Source organism: Esox lucius, chromosome 20 (assembly GCF_011004845.1).
Source record: "Esox lucius isolate fEsoLuc1 chromosome 20, fEsoLuc1.pri, whole genome shotgun sequence".
Taxonomy (NCBI): Eukaryota; Metazoa; Chordata; class Actinopteri; order Esociformes; family Esocidae; genus Esox; species Esox lucius.
In genome coordinates this window covers 155,386-169,954 of record NC_047588.1, presented here as the reverse complement: position 1 = coordinate 169,954, position 14,569 = coordinate 155,386, and the positions used below count along the sequence as shown (strand labels likewise).

Genomic DNA, 14,569 nt, shown 5'->3' with positions numbered 1-14,569 from the left:
TTTAACACGTACCACCTACCTAAGCATTGTTGCAGACCATGTGCACTCTTTCATGGCAACAGTGTTCCCTGATGGCATTGGCCTCTTTCAGCAGGATAATGCGCCCTGCCACCACACAAATGGTTCAGGAATGATTTGAGGAGCACAGCAACGTGTTCAAGGTGTTTACTTGGCCTCCAAATTCCCCAGATCCATGAAGGCCCCACCTCGCAACTTAAAGGATCTGCTGCTCACGTCTTGGTGCAAGATACCACAACACACCTTCAGAGGTCTAATGGAGTCCATACCTCGATGGGTTAGGGCTGTTGTAGTGGCAAAAGAGGACCTACACAATATTAGGCAGGTGGTCATAATGTTATGGCTGATCAGCCATTTATACACCGATCAGCCATGTTATAAGAGCGCTTGTGGATATGTTTTTATTGACACAGTTGTGCCGTTCGCTTGCCAGGCTCCAACCTTTTTAATAATAATCTGAATTGTACCAATTATACCAATAAGAATATGATAATAGCCAGGATGGTGCACCTGTAAAAATAATTATTTTGATTGTATGTAAAAATAAAATGTCAAAAATCCAGCTTTCTGCATTTAAAAATCGTGCATGTTCAAATTGTGATTATTTAGATTAATTGTGCAGCTCTAGTTCAGCTGCATTTTCAAGCTAGAAACAATGTAATTACAGGGATGAAGTTCGACTCTGATAGCACTTTTCAGGGTCCACCGCTAACTTTATTTTCTCACTGGCCCTTTCGAGCCCGTGTTAGCGCTTTCTGGACAGGCAATATTTTGTACATTTTTATGTCGGTTGTTTTGCTTTACACTTGCCCCTGTAGCTCCCAGTGGATGCAGCTAGTCTAGCTATCGTCAGGTAATTTAAAAGGATAAACTGATTTTATTCAGTATTATATACATATGTTAATTATCTATCTAGCTGGCATGTAACCAATGTGATTTTGTATAATATCATTTTAAGTTCGCCACAGAAGGCTACAGACAGTCTGACATTATTTGTTACAGTTACGCATTTTACCGTAGCTAGCTAGTGCAATCTCGCATCTAGTGTCTGTCTAATTTCTGTTTTGATTTATGTAAAGATTCTTTTGAAAACCGAAACTTAAAAATTAATAGCTAGCTGGCTAAGTCATACATAGTAACATTTATTAGACTAACTAGAGCTAGCTCCCAGAACCACTAAGCTAACGTTGGCAGGCTACATTCTAACTAAACCCAATTTAACTAAAATGTACGTTATTCTAAAGAAACACATCTAGATAGCTAACGTTTCTTACCTGTGTTGTTGCCATTGTTATTTAGCTGATTCTATGTTGATACATTCTTGGTTTGCTGTGTCTAAAAATTGCATCAGTTCACCTGCATGTATGTTCATGTGTTTAGGAAAGAGAAACCTAGCCCTCAGTCAAACTCAGGGTGGGTGTAGAGAGGGGAGTAGAGCAGTGGTGTAGTGGTGCCCAGAGAAGTGGTTATACTGTAATCAGGGGCGTAGAATTAGGGGGGACAGGGTCATGACCCCTCCAATGAGACCCTCCTTAAAAAGAGTGAAATTCCTGAGACTCATAATTGTATCCAATTTAGTTACTTGGTGTTTGGTAATGAAGGGCCTATTTTGCATCAGCAACACTTAATTTTGGCACTTTGTCAACAAATATTAAAGTAGCAACCGACCTTAAGTATTAACCCAACAACAACCTCTGAATCTATTGATAGATGCAGAATATAAGTATAGAGGACACGCGCACACATGAATAGTGTTGTTGTAAGAACATTTACTTAAACTCCAATAGAGAATACTATAGACCAGGTATTCCAAAACAGTTCAAGAACCACCACGCACAGACGTATGCAAGACATGGGTTTCAGCTGTCGCATTCCTTGTGTCAAGCCACTCTTGAACAAGACACAGCGTCAGAAGCATCTCGCCTGGGCTAAAGACAAAAAAGACTGGACTGCTGCTGAGTTATGTTCTCTGATGAAAGTACATTTTGCATTTCCTTTGGAAATCAAGGTCCCAGAGTCTGGAGGAAGCGAGGAGAGGCACATAATCCACATTGTTAGAAGTCCAGTGTAAAGTTTCCACAGTCAGTGATGGTTTGGGGTGCCATGTCATCTGCTGGTGTTGGTCCACTGTGTTTTCTGAGGTCCAAGGTCAACGCAGCCGTCTACCTGGAAGTTTTCGAGCACTTCATGCTTCCTGCTGCTGACCAACGTTATGGAGATGCAGATTTCATTTTCCAACAGGACTTGGCACCTGCACACCGTGCCAAAACTACCCGTACCTGGTTTAAGGACCATGGTATCCCTGTTCATAATTAGCCAGCAAACCCACCTGACCTTAACCTTATAGAAAATATATGGGGTATTGTGATGAGGAAGATGTGATACCCCAGACCCAACAATGCTAAAATATTTTAAATACACTCTTCGTCCATATTACGCATCTGCTGAACAAGCACACTGTATTCTAGCTAGATAGCTATTATATTGTATACCAATTACACAGATACTACTTGTGTGAAGTTTTCCTGCTCTACAAGCGAACAAACCAGATGCCAAGCGTCTTCTCTATTTTACTAGTTCTTTCAAACGCGCCATTCCAGAAACCGTCTTCCCCGATCTAGCTAGTAAGCTACCTATTATTGTTTACCGACTATACAGTTACTTCTGTGATTCTTTCCTTATCTACAAAGGAACAAACCAACGTTTTGAGTTACATCGCCACCTAGTGCTAAGAAGTGTAATGGCAATCCAAACAACAAGGCCAGACAACAACTATAAATGCTGAGCACGTCTGCGTACAGACGCACATGACATTAACAACACAGACCCGCAGAAGCATAAATCGGGCTTTAGGCTGGTAACTCTAAATTTATTCTGTGCAGCAGAGGTAATTCTCACTTTTCTGTGTCAGTCCTCATGACTACTGCAGTACACAGATAATCATTATCTCCTCCCTGGCAGAAGTCTCCAGAAACGCCAATACATCCAAAACAGTGCTGCCAGGATCCTGATGAGAGTATGGAAACAACCATATCACCCTCATCCTGGCATCTCTGCACTGGCTTCCTTTCTCTTTTCAGATAAAATTCACTATGCTCCTATTGACCTACCAGTGTATTCACAGCAGTGCCCAAGGAACTGATGTCCCTCCCTAGCCCCACCTGCGCACTCAGGTCAGGTGAAATCCTGCTCCTCCAAAAGTCCTCATGGCCAAGTTCTGCTTCTTGGGGGATCAGGCTTTTAGCTCGTCCGCTCCTAGCCTCTGGAATGCCCTCCTGAACCACCTGAAGTCACCAAAGACTCTAGGCTCATTCAAAACAGGCCTGAATCTTTTTTTTATATAGGAAGCCTTTTTGATAACCGTGCTTTTCTTGTCCTTACATGTATTTCTTTTCATTTTTTTCTTTAATGTACTTTGAGGTTATTCTATATAATGAAAAGCGCTCTATAAATGTAATTATTATTCTGTTAACCCAGCCTGCCTGGTCGCCCTTTATACCCGCCCTAATGTATTACGATGGAAAGGGATTAATGCCGCAATTGATCTTTAACAAGGTACACCTGTTAATAGAATGCATTCCAGGTAATTGTCTCATGAATCTGGTTGAGAGAATGCAAAGAGTGTGGAAAGCTGTCTTTGAGGCAAGGGGTGGATATTTTCTGCCGGCTTTGGGGTAAAAACATACTGCTTGCTGCTAGCCTCTGAGGCTAAAACCACATGTCCCTCGTGGCTCACCCCTGGATGTGTCGCCTGTTAGTACCTGAGCCAGAGAGTCGCTGAGCTGGAGGGTTAGCGTTAAAGTTGCTGAGCTCTGCGTAAAAAAAATAAAATAAACTTTGCCCCAAGACTAATTTTACCGTCCTTCCCTCCTAATGTGGTAATTTGTTCATATTACAACAAAACCTTTCTGTTGTTCTGTTCAAATGTTTAATCATTCATTAAATATATCCTGGATATATAAAACAAAACAAAATTTAATCACATTTCTATTTCTAAAATTAAATAAAAAGGTAACAGTAAAAAAAAACAATTTACTTTTAAACAGAACTTGTTAACACACCTCAAACATGACATGCTCTCTCTCCTGCTGTCAGCCATCTCTACACAAACCTATCTCGCTGATACTGTGTAGCCTCTGGTCCCTGGATGCTAATGTACAGTGTGGAGAACAAGTATTTGATACACTGCTGATTTTGCATGTTTTCTCACTTACAAAGCATGTCAAAGTCTAATTTTAACTGTGAGTGACGGAATCTAAAACAAAAATCCAGAAAATCACATTGTATGATTTTTAAGTAATTATTTTCATTTTATTGCATGACATAAGTATTTCATACATCAGAAAAGCTGAACTTAATATTTGGTACAGAAACCTTTTTTTGCAATTAGAGATCACACATTTCCTGTGGTTCTTGACCAGGTTTGCACACACTGCAGCAGGGATTTTGGCCCTCTCCTCCATACAGACCTTCTCCAGATCCTTCAGGTTTCGGGGCTGTCGCTGGGCAGTACGGACTTTCAGCTCCCTCCAAAGATCTCGCGGTTGTACTCGTCCTCCAAACACGGCGAGTGGAGTTTAGACCAAAAAGCTCTATTTTTGTCTCGTCAGACCACATGACCTTCTCCCATTCCTCCTCTGGATCATCCAGATGGTCATTGGCAAACTTCAGACGGGCCTGGACATGCGCTGGCTTGAGCAGGGGGACCTTGTGTGCGCTGCAGGATTTTAATCCATGACGGCGTAGTGTGTTACTAATGGTTTTCTTTGAGACTGTGGTCCCAGCTTTCTTCTGGTCATTTACAAGGTCCTGCCGTGTAGTTCTGGGCTGATCCCTCACCTTACTCATGATCATTGATGCCCCACGAGGTGAGATCTTGCATGGAGCCCCAGACCGAGGTAGATTGACCCACATTTTGAACCTTTTCCATTTTCTAATAATTGCGCCAACAGTTGTTGCCTTCTTACCAAGCTGCTTGCCTATTGTCCTGTAGCCCATCCCAGCCTTGTGCAGGTCTACAATATTATCCCTGATGTCCTTACACCGCTCTCTGGTCTTGGCCATTTTGGAGAGGTTGGAGTCTGTTTGATTGAGTGTGTGGACAGGTGTCTTTTATACAGGTAACGAGTTTGAACAGGTGCAGTTAATACAGGTCTTGAGTGGAGAACAGGAGGGCTTCTTAAAGAAAAACTAACAGGTCTGTGAGATCCGGAATTCTTACAGGTTGGTAGATGATAAAATATTTCATGCAATAAAATGCAAATTGATTATTTAAAAATCATATGTGATTTTCTGGAAATTAGTAAAAAATGACAGACCTGTACATGCTTTATAAGTAGGAAAACCTGCAAAATTGGCAGTGTATCATAAACTTGTTCTCCCCACTTTAGGCTACAACTATTGCTTGTCGCAATTATTACATAACTGCCTAATTGCAATTATTTGAGCCAGATCACTATTATTTTCATAGACAATTTCTTTGGACAATATTTTCATTCAAAAACCATGTTTCCAATCTGAATGAGGGCTTTTAGGCCAAAAATAAACAAATGCAACATGAATTGTCAGTTTCCATAGGATGTCTAGCTTATGCATGCAGAAGAGCCTCTGTTTCCACCACATGTATTTTTACAATAGCCTATTATTAGTCTACACTATAATAATGGCATCATATTTTTGTAGGTGGTGTGATCTGTTTTTTGCTGATATTAACATCTGTAGCCAGCTGCTTTTGTTCAAGCAAAATTGTCTTTGACAGTCTAAAGGTCGCCTGCACTCTTGTTAGCATGGGCTCCATTCTAAGGACGATTCCATGGTAGCAAGATAATACTACTAGCTTGTCAGCTATTCAAGCTGCAAGTTAGTCAATTTAGCACAATGCTTAATCTTGTCTAACTTAATTAGATCAGTGTTTACAAAAGAATACTTAAGACTACTATTACTGATTTTATAATTATGTATTCATTATTTATTTTATCTTTGTACCTGCGCCCAGCTGTAAATGAGACCTTGGTCTCAGTCTGTTTTCCTCATTGAAATAAAGGTATAGTAATTTACATTGTTATTAGGTCAACTTCGTTCGGTGCTGCCAAATATCTTTAGCATATCCCTAATCAATTTAAGTAAACTTCCCTGCTAGATCTTGACGGTGATCACTTAATAAATGTTTCAGTTTTAAAAGTAAATGCATTTTATGAAAGATTTCTGGTCTAGGGTGGGCTGCCTTGTATGTTCAAATGTGACCTTCTTTTTTTTCAACAAAAAACTATCCTCTTTCCCCACTTTCCTGTTAAATATTGAAATGCCTGAAAATATCTAAGAGAAATTAATTTGTATCACATTAGATTATTTTATTTACACAAGGTATTTAAAAACTTAAAACCCCAAAATGTCATGCCTTTTATGTTGTCTGACAGGTCATTGAAAATATTAAATGCATTGTGAAGTTGTTCATTTTGACCATGAAAATATACTGTATATACTGCAATTGTGGTTTTCAAAATAAATATGTGCAAAAATTCATTCATGGACTTACATCCTGTTTTGCCCTCTTCAGGTACTTACTAAAAAGAAGCTGCAGGACCTAGTAAGAGAGATTGACCCCAATGAGCAGCTTGATGAGGATGTAGAAGAGGTATGTTATCTTAGATATTACTTTCACTGAAGCCTCACTGCAACATTCATTTGGATCCATATAAGCTCTTGGTGAAGAAGCACCCACACATTTTAAAAATGTTCATATGAAGAAAGAAACATGAGGTTTAATATGTCTTTTCTCAGATGTTGCTGCAGATTGCCGACGATTTCATTGAGAGTGTGGTGACTGCTGCCTGTCAGCTGGCCCGTCATCGTAAGTCCAACACCTTAGAAGTGAAGGACGTCCAACTACACCTGGGTGAGTAGTAGTACAGACGGATACTGGTTGATGGTTGGTGCTGCAGTCTCTGCAATTATTTTGGCATTGCAGGGGCATCTGGTAGCCTTGCAGTTAGAGCCTCTGAGCAGTAAATTAGTTCTCTCATCTCGCACAGACTCACAGCCTATTTGTAAGTGCGGCAAAAAGGTGGTCAGTGGTAAGTTTGGCTCCCGACATTACAGTTACAGGACAGCTACCTCAACCAAGGCCAGAATGCTTACCTGGGACCAAACATGCATTTTGAGGCATTCCCTCTGACCGTTAACCTGATGCGACTGCAGTGAGGGGAAAAAAGTATTTGAATGTCTTACCACTTTCACTGTCTTCAAAAGCCAAGTTCATTGACATAGGCCTAGACTATGGCTGAATCTCAAATCGCATTCTACACACTACAAGTACAGTACGTACTTCGCGGATGATGGTAAAGTATGTACTGTTTAGTATATAGTAAGCTATATTGCCAGTATTGGGACTGATTGGGACCTACATTGTAGCAATACTGTCTCAACATGACATTTTTTCGCGCATTGGCATCACGCTAAGTTTGAATATTTCCTCATGAGGTTTACTTCCACTACAAATAGCATCTATGAACTGAATGGGTTTTGCCACTGGCTGTTTTAAAAGCTTAAAAGCCAGTAATACTAGTGTCTTAGTACTTGGAATAGTCATAAGAATTGCGCAATTACTAGTGAAACTAAAGTGGGGAGAACAAGTATTTGATACACTGCCGATTTTGCAGGTTTTCCCACTTACAAAGCATGTAGAAGTATGTAATTTTTATCATACGTACTCTTCAACTGTGAGTGACGGAATCTAAAACAAAAATCCAGAAAATCGCATTGTATGATTTTTAAGTAATTAATTTGCATTTTGTTGCATGACATAAGTATTTGATACATCAGAAAAGCAGAACTTAATATTTGGTACAGAAACCTTTGTTTGCAATTACAGAGATCATACGTTTCCTGTTGTTCTTGACCAGGTTTGCAGCAGGGATTTTGGCCCACTCCTCCATACAGACCTTCTCCAGATCCTTCAGGTTTCGGGGCTGTCGCTGGGCAATACAGACTTTCAGCTCCCTCCAAAGATTTTCTGTTTGGTTCAGGTCTGGAGACTGGCTAGGCCACTCCAGGACCTTGAGATGTTTCTTACGGAGCCACTCCTTAGTTGCCCTGGCAGTGTGTTTCGGGTTGTTGTCATGCTGGAAGACACAGCCACGACCCATCTTCAATGCTCTTACTGAGGGAAGGAGGTTGTTGGCCAAGATCTCGCGATACATGGCCCCATCCATCCTCCCCTCAATATGGTGCAGTCGTCCTGTCCCCCTTGCAGAAAAGCATCCCCAAAGAATGATGTTTCCACCTCCATGCTTCACGGTTGGGATGGTGTTCTTGGGGTTGTACTCATCCTCCTCCTTCCTCCAAACACGGCGAGTGGAGTTTAGACCAAAAAGCTCTTTTTGTCAGACCACATGACCTTCTCCCATTCCTCTTCTGGATCATCCAGATGTTCATTGGCAAACTTCAGATTGGCCTGGACATGCGCTGGCTTGAGCCGGGGGACCTTGTGTACGCTGCAGGATTTTAATCCATGACAGCGTAGTGTGTTACTAATGGTTTTCTTTGAGACTGTGGTCCCAGCTCTCTTCAGGTCATTGACCAGGTCCTGCCGTGTAGTTCTGGGCTTATCCCTCACCTTCCTCATGATCATTGATGCCCCACGAAGTGAGATCTTGCATGGAGCCCCAGACCGAGAGAGATCTTGAACTTCTTCCATTTTCGAATAATTGCGGCAACAGTTGTTGCCTTCTCACCAAGCTGCTTGCCTATTGTCCTGTAGCCCATCCTAGCCTTGTGCAGGTCTACAATTTTATCCCTGACTGACTTACGCAGCTCTCTGGTCTTGGCCATTGTGGAGAGGTTGGAGTCTGTATGATTGAGTGTGTGGACAGGTGTCTTTTATACAGGTAACGAGTTCAAACAGGTGCAGTTAATACAGGTAATGAGTGGAGAACAGGAGGGCTTCTTAAAGAAAAACTAACTAATTCCTGCTCTCTGCAGGAATTCTTACTGGTTGGTAGGTGATCAAATACTTATGTCATGCAATAAAATGTAAATTAGTTATTTAAAAATCATACAATGGGATTTTTGTTTTAGATTCTGTCTCTCACAGTTGAAGTGTACCTATGATAAAAATTACAGACCTCTATATGCTTTGTAAGTAGGAAATCCTGCAATATGGGCTGTGTATCAAATACTTGTTTTCCCCACTGTATATAGAGAAAAATCAGATTTTGCTTTTTAAAATTATTTGTTTTATTGTGCATTTTTTACTCAAATACTACTTTATAAGTACATGAACATGCATGCATATATTAGCTGGGGTTATTCAGAATCATTTGAAGCCAAATACATGATGATCCATAAACATTACATATTGTTTATAAGCCCAAATGTAAAAGTAGGGGAAAACTGAAAAACAGAGCTAACGCTGACAAGACAATGCTAGATTGTGTTAATCGAATGGCTTGAGTCTTAAGTGGAACTCTGAGTTGGTGCTTTTTTTTGGAACAGGTAATTATATTTTTTAATATTATTATTTGGAACTTCATTGTATCAGGCATTGATGCAAAACAACTTTCTGACCAGTGAGTAATTGGAAAAAAATCTTTAATTTTGTATTTTTACTGAAATTGCAGCTTAAACTAAAGTGGTAATGGGCAATGTTTATAACTTCATAATACATTTTAATCTTTTAATTTAAAAGTATTTTCTCCACTGATTCTGTCAATTTGTTATCCATGAACAAAATTAATGCAACCGGAAGTCAGGGGAGAGACATCTTTATTCAGCATGAGGCTACGATGTTAACCTTCCATAGTTTTTTCATTTTTCTCTCCAGTGATTACAAAGTGAACACCGTCTTTTATGCCAGGATACATAAGAGGTGGCCAGTGGTCATAACCAACCATTACACAGTCCAATACCCTCCAAAAGACCCTTGTATGGTATGTTCCAACCTATGGTCAATGGGCCTATCCATAAACCTATGTCATTCCCATGGGCAACTCCTAGCAGAAGGTATGGACAAGATTTATGGACAGGATGTGTGGGGCCAGTAACAGGCATTACGTCCTGTGTATTGTAGTTAGTCAGCCCATCTGCGTTGTGTTAAGTTTCTCATGCCAATTTCCTCTCAGTCCCCCCTTCAATCATATAACAAATGAACATTACATGTTGTTAAAGCTAGCAAAATAAAGGTACAATCCAGTTCCTAATGAACTGAAAAGGTCCAAACACTTCCGTTAAAAAAAACAATAAAGAAAAATTATAAAAAGGGTTATCTGGCCTATGAGGCTTTATTATTCCTTAAATGGAATGAAAACAATATGCAATGGACACAGCTTGCCCTGACACATAGCACCGTATGACACTGCAGTCGTAGTGATCATAGTGATCCATCTTTAACATACACATCAAGTCCCAGGCTACTGTCAATCTAACCTGTGTCCAACAGAAACAGACCTAACATGACACAATAATGAAATGCATAATTCATTCCCAATAAACCCTTTAAACAAAGTCCCCCCCTTGTCCATATCATGAGTCATGCATCAACATCATACTAAAAACCCAAAATTTCCTGAACGTAACACAAAACTCAACTCCAATGAATGAACTAGTGACAGTTTCTACCTTTGAAATGCACTATAGCACTATTAAACATATCAGGGTAGCTGTTGTAATCATGACTATTAAGCAACTATTACAGCTAGGTGATTGGTCTGTTATCAATAATTATGGTCATAATGCTTATTTTGTATAGTCTTAATGTATTTTGTCAGTTCATGTAAAGTGACACAGGATGGTCATAATGCTATCATGACATTCCTATAAACTTTTTGTCAGTTCAAAGTGACAGGATGGTAATAATGCTATTGTGAAAATGTTATAAACTGTATTTTGTCAGTTCTAGTAAACTGACTCAATGTTTTGTTATTAATTCAAAATAAAATGACAGGAGAGTCATGGCACATGACTTTGTATAGTATATCAAATCCGCACTAACATCAATTGCATGACTAGCATGTTCTCCTTTTGTCTAAAGTTAAGGTATAGTACATATATACACTACTGTTAAAAACATATGGGTCACTTAGAAATGTCCTTGTTTTCTAAATAAAAAGGCCAGAAACAAATAACTTTCTTCTGAAACTATTCTTCTTCTGAAACTATTCAGTCTATTCTTGTTCTGAGAAATGAAGGCTTATCCATGCTGGGAAACTGAAGATCTTGTACAATGCTGTGTACTATTCCCTTCACCGAACAGGGCAAACTGACTCAAGAATAGAAAGAGGAGTGGAAGGCCCCAGTGCACAACTGAGCAAGAGGACAAATACAAGTTTGAGAAACAGACACCTCACAGGTCCTCAACTGGAAGCTTCATTAAATAGTCTAGTAGCCGCAAAACCCCAGACTCAGCGTCAACAGTTAAGAGGTGTCTCCAGGATGCTGGCCTTCTGGGTAAAGTTGCAAAGAAAAAGCCATATCTCAAACTAGCCAATAAAAAGAAATTGTTTAGATGGGCAAAGGAACAGACACTAGGCCGAGTAAGGTTGGAAAAAAGTGTTATGGACAGACAAATCTAAGTTTGAGGTGTTTTGATCACAGAGAAGAACATTCATGAGACACAGACCAAATGAAAAGATGCTGGAGGAGTGCTTGACGCCAACTGTCAAGCATGGTGGAGACAATGTGATGGTTTGGTCTTAAATCTACATGTAGGACAACCATTCTATTCCAGTGTCTGTTAAATTCCAACACGGGCACACCTCATGTTAGTTAATGAGGTACTTATTAGGAGATTACCTGAACCAAAGAAAATTTTACAAAGAAAAGTATAAAAACCACTGCTGTGGTCGTCACTATTCTCTTGCAATTGGACCCGCTGGATGGCAAAAACAGTGCAGGTAGTACCTCAAAGTTAATTTGAATAAAAAAAAGAACTATTCAGCATGACAAAAGAGTTTAAATGAAAAGCTATGAATGAGGAAAAGAATGGTTCAGTTCTGTCTTTACTGGCAGAGGGATACAGTGAGCGTCAGGTTGCTTCCATCCTGAAAATGTCAAAGACAGCGGTTCATAAGAACAAGGTCAAGCAACAGACATTGGGAGAACAGGAGTTACAGACTGGCATAGGGCGAAAACAACTGTCCACTGATACTGCCTCACAACCGAAGACCATGTATGTACTGCTAAATTCTCTGTAATGCCTTTGGAGACAGCTTATGGTAGATAAATGAACATTATTTTTACGGGCAACAGCTCTGGTGGACATTCCTGCAGTCAGCATGCCTATTGTACGTTCCCTCAAAACTTGCAACATCTGTGGCATTGTGCTGTGTGATGGAACTACACTTTAGAGTGGCCTGTTAGTGTTGCCAGCCTAAGGCACACCAGTGCAATAATCATGCTGTCTAATCAGCGTCTTGATATGCCACACCTGTGAATTGCTCACTAACACAGATTTAGACAGATTTGTGAACAATATTTGAGAGAAATAGGCCTTTTGTGGTCATAGAGAAAGTCTTAGATCTTTGAGTTCAGCTCATGATAAATGGAGGCATATATATATAACAATAAAAGCCTAAACAGGAGTTTTGTTAGTATCAATCTAACCTTCAGATCTTTAGAGTGACTTCTTGCTAAATTCCTTACCGTTAACTGGAGATGCTATATGGAGGCTGGAGTGTTAAAAATTGCAATATTGTTTATATATATAATTCACATAAATTACACAGTGACACAGCTGTTTCGTCAACTGGTAAACTGTCTATCAACCGCATTCAATACTTCTGTGGCCTCTTGTGCAGGTATTTCCTCAAGCAGTTTTCTCTTAGATCCATTCTTAAAATGGAAAATAATTTTAGCCTTGTTGTCTTTTAAATGTACCTATAGTTATTTGAAATTAAATACAGTTTGATTGCAGCCATTCTTACATTTGCATGGTTTATGCATTATCTCCAATGGGCCTATCCATAAACCTATGTCATTCGCTTATCTATTTTGTCTATTTTGTAGAAACACCTGCTATTAACCTGACTTTTAATTAATCAATTGGTGTTAGAAATAGCTCATATGAAAAGCTAAAACCCTCCCAAATGATGTTTAATGCACTGAAATAAATTAGTTTCACTGAAAAAAGATGTATCATTTAATCAAGACGGAAAGGTCAAATTTTGGCAAGACAAAAGTTTTGTCGCCTAAACAGAAATTGAACAAATTTACTGCAAATACAAAAATATGTCAGCTAATTAAGTAGTGGTGCTGTGAGATCCAAATTTAATATCTTGTATGACTTCCATGAGCTTGAAGGACTGCATCCATGCGGTTTGGCAAGGATTCATACAATTTATTGATGAAGTCATCAGGAATAGCAAAGAAAGCAGTCTTGCATGCCTCCCAGAGTTCATCAATATTCTTTGGTTTCGTCTTTCATCCTACCCCACATATGCTCAATGATGTTCATGTCTGGTGACTGGGCTGGCCAATCCTGGAGCATCTTGATCTTCTTCGCCTTGAAGAACTTTGATGTGGAGATGGAAGTATGCGATGGAGCACCATCCTGCTGCAGAATTTGGCCTCTCTTATGGTTGGGAATATAAGAAGTAGCTAAGATTTCTTGGTATTTTAGACTATTGATGTTGCCTTCCACCCTGCAGGTCTCTCGCACACCCCCATTCTGGATGTAACCCCAGACCATGATTTTTCTGCCACCGAACTTCACTGTTTTATGGGTGAATCTCGGATCCATGGGGCTCCAGTAGGTCTCCTGCAAAATTTGCGGCGACTGTGGTGTAATTCAACAGAAAAATTCATCTGAAAAATCCACCTTCTTCCACTTTTCCATCCTTTTAGCAGGCTGTGGGCCTTGGCAAATGCCACACGGTTTTTCAATTGTCTTTTGTTTAGTGCTGGCTTCTGGGCACTGATTCGACCATGGAGGCCATTTCGAGACAGAATCCGACAAACTGTTCTGGTTGACACAGGGACTTCAGGTGACCAGGTCTCGTGGAGCTCTGCTGCAGTGGAAAAGGGGCTGGCCTTGGATTTTCGAGCCAATAAACGGTCCTCTCGAGCAGTTGTCTTGCGGGGTCTGCCTGACCTGGGCTTGTCAAAAACGTCTCCAGTGTCTTCAAATGTTTTTTTTATCCTCTGTACTTGACGCTGAGACACATTGAAGGTGTCTGGCACATCAGCAGTGGATCTGATCTTCAGCCTCTTGATAATCAAAACTTTGGTCTCAGGGTGAATCTTAGGCATGTTTGCAGAGGTCTAGTTGCAGTTGATGTGAAGGTCTAGTGTACTGGGGTTGTTTTTATACACACCTGAGACATAATTGATCCATTATTAGTCACAGGTGAAGCTCATATGACAAGGCGACAACACTTATGTCTTTGCAAAAATTGACTCAATGGGCTTTACCAAGCTGTGAATATTAGAATACTTTTTGAGAGTTTCGTTTTGCACTGAAACATTATTACAAAAGCTGTTGGGATTAAAATGAGCCATTTCTTGTAAAGACATCTTGATTAGAAATATATTTCAGCGGCACTTCAGGTCAATTTGTACA

General features: G+C 40.0%; 1 protein-coding gene across 4 annotated transcripts in view; it reads left to right on the top strand.

The window, feature by feature from the left end:
- Window positions 1-14,569, top strand: part of taf12 (TAF12 RNA polymerase II, TATA box binding protein (TBP)-associated factor) — a 47,874-nt gene that overhangs the window by 29,825 nt on the left and 3,480 nt on the right. For all 4 annotated transcript variants that reach the window (XM_010868409.3, XM_010868410.3, XM_020044603.2 and 1 more), the window contains 2 exons: window positions 6,575-6,652; window positions 6,799-6,913. In XM_010868409.3, coding sequence (XP_010866711.1) covers window positions 6,575-6,652; window positions 6,799-6,913 — 193 coding nt within the window. The remainder of the gene's footprint in view (window positions 1-6,574; window positions 6,653-6,798; window positions 6,914-14,569) is intronic.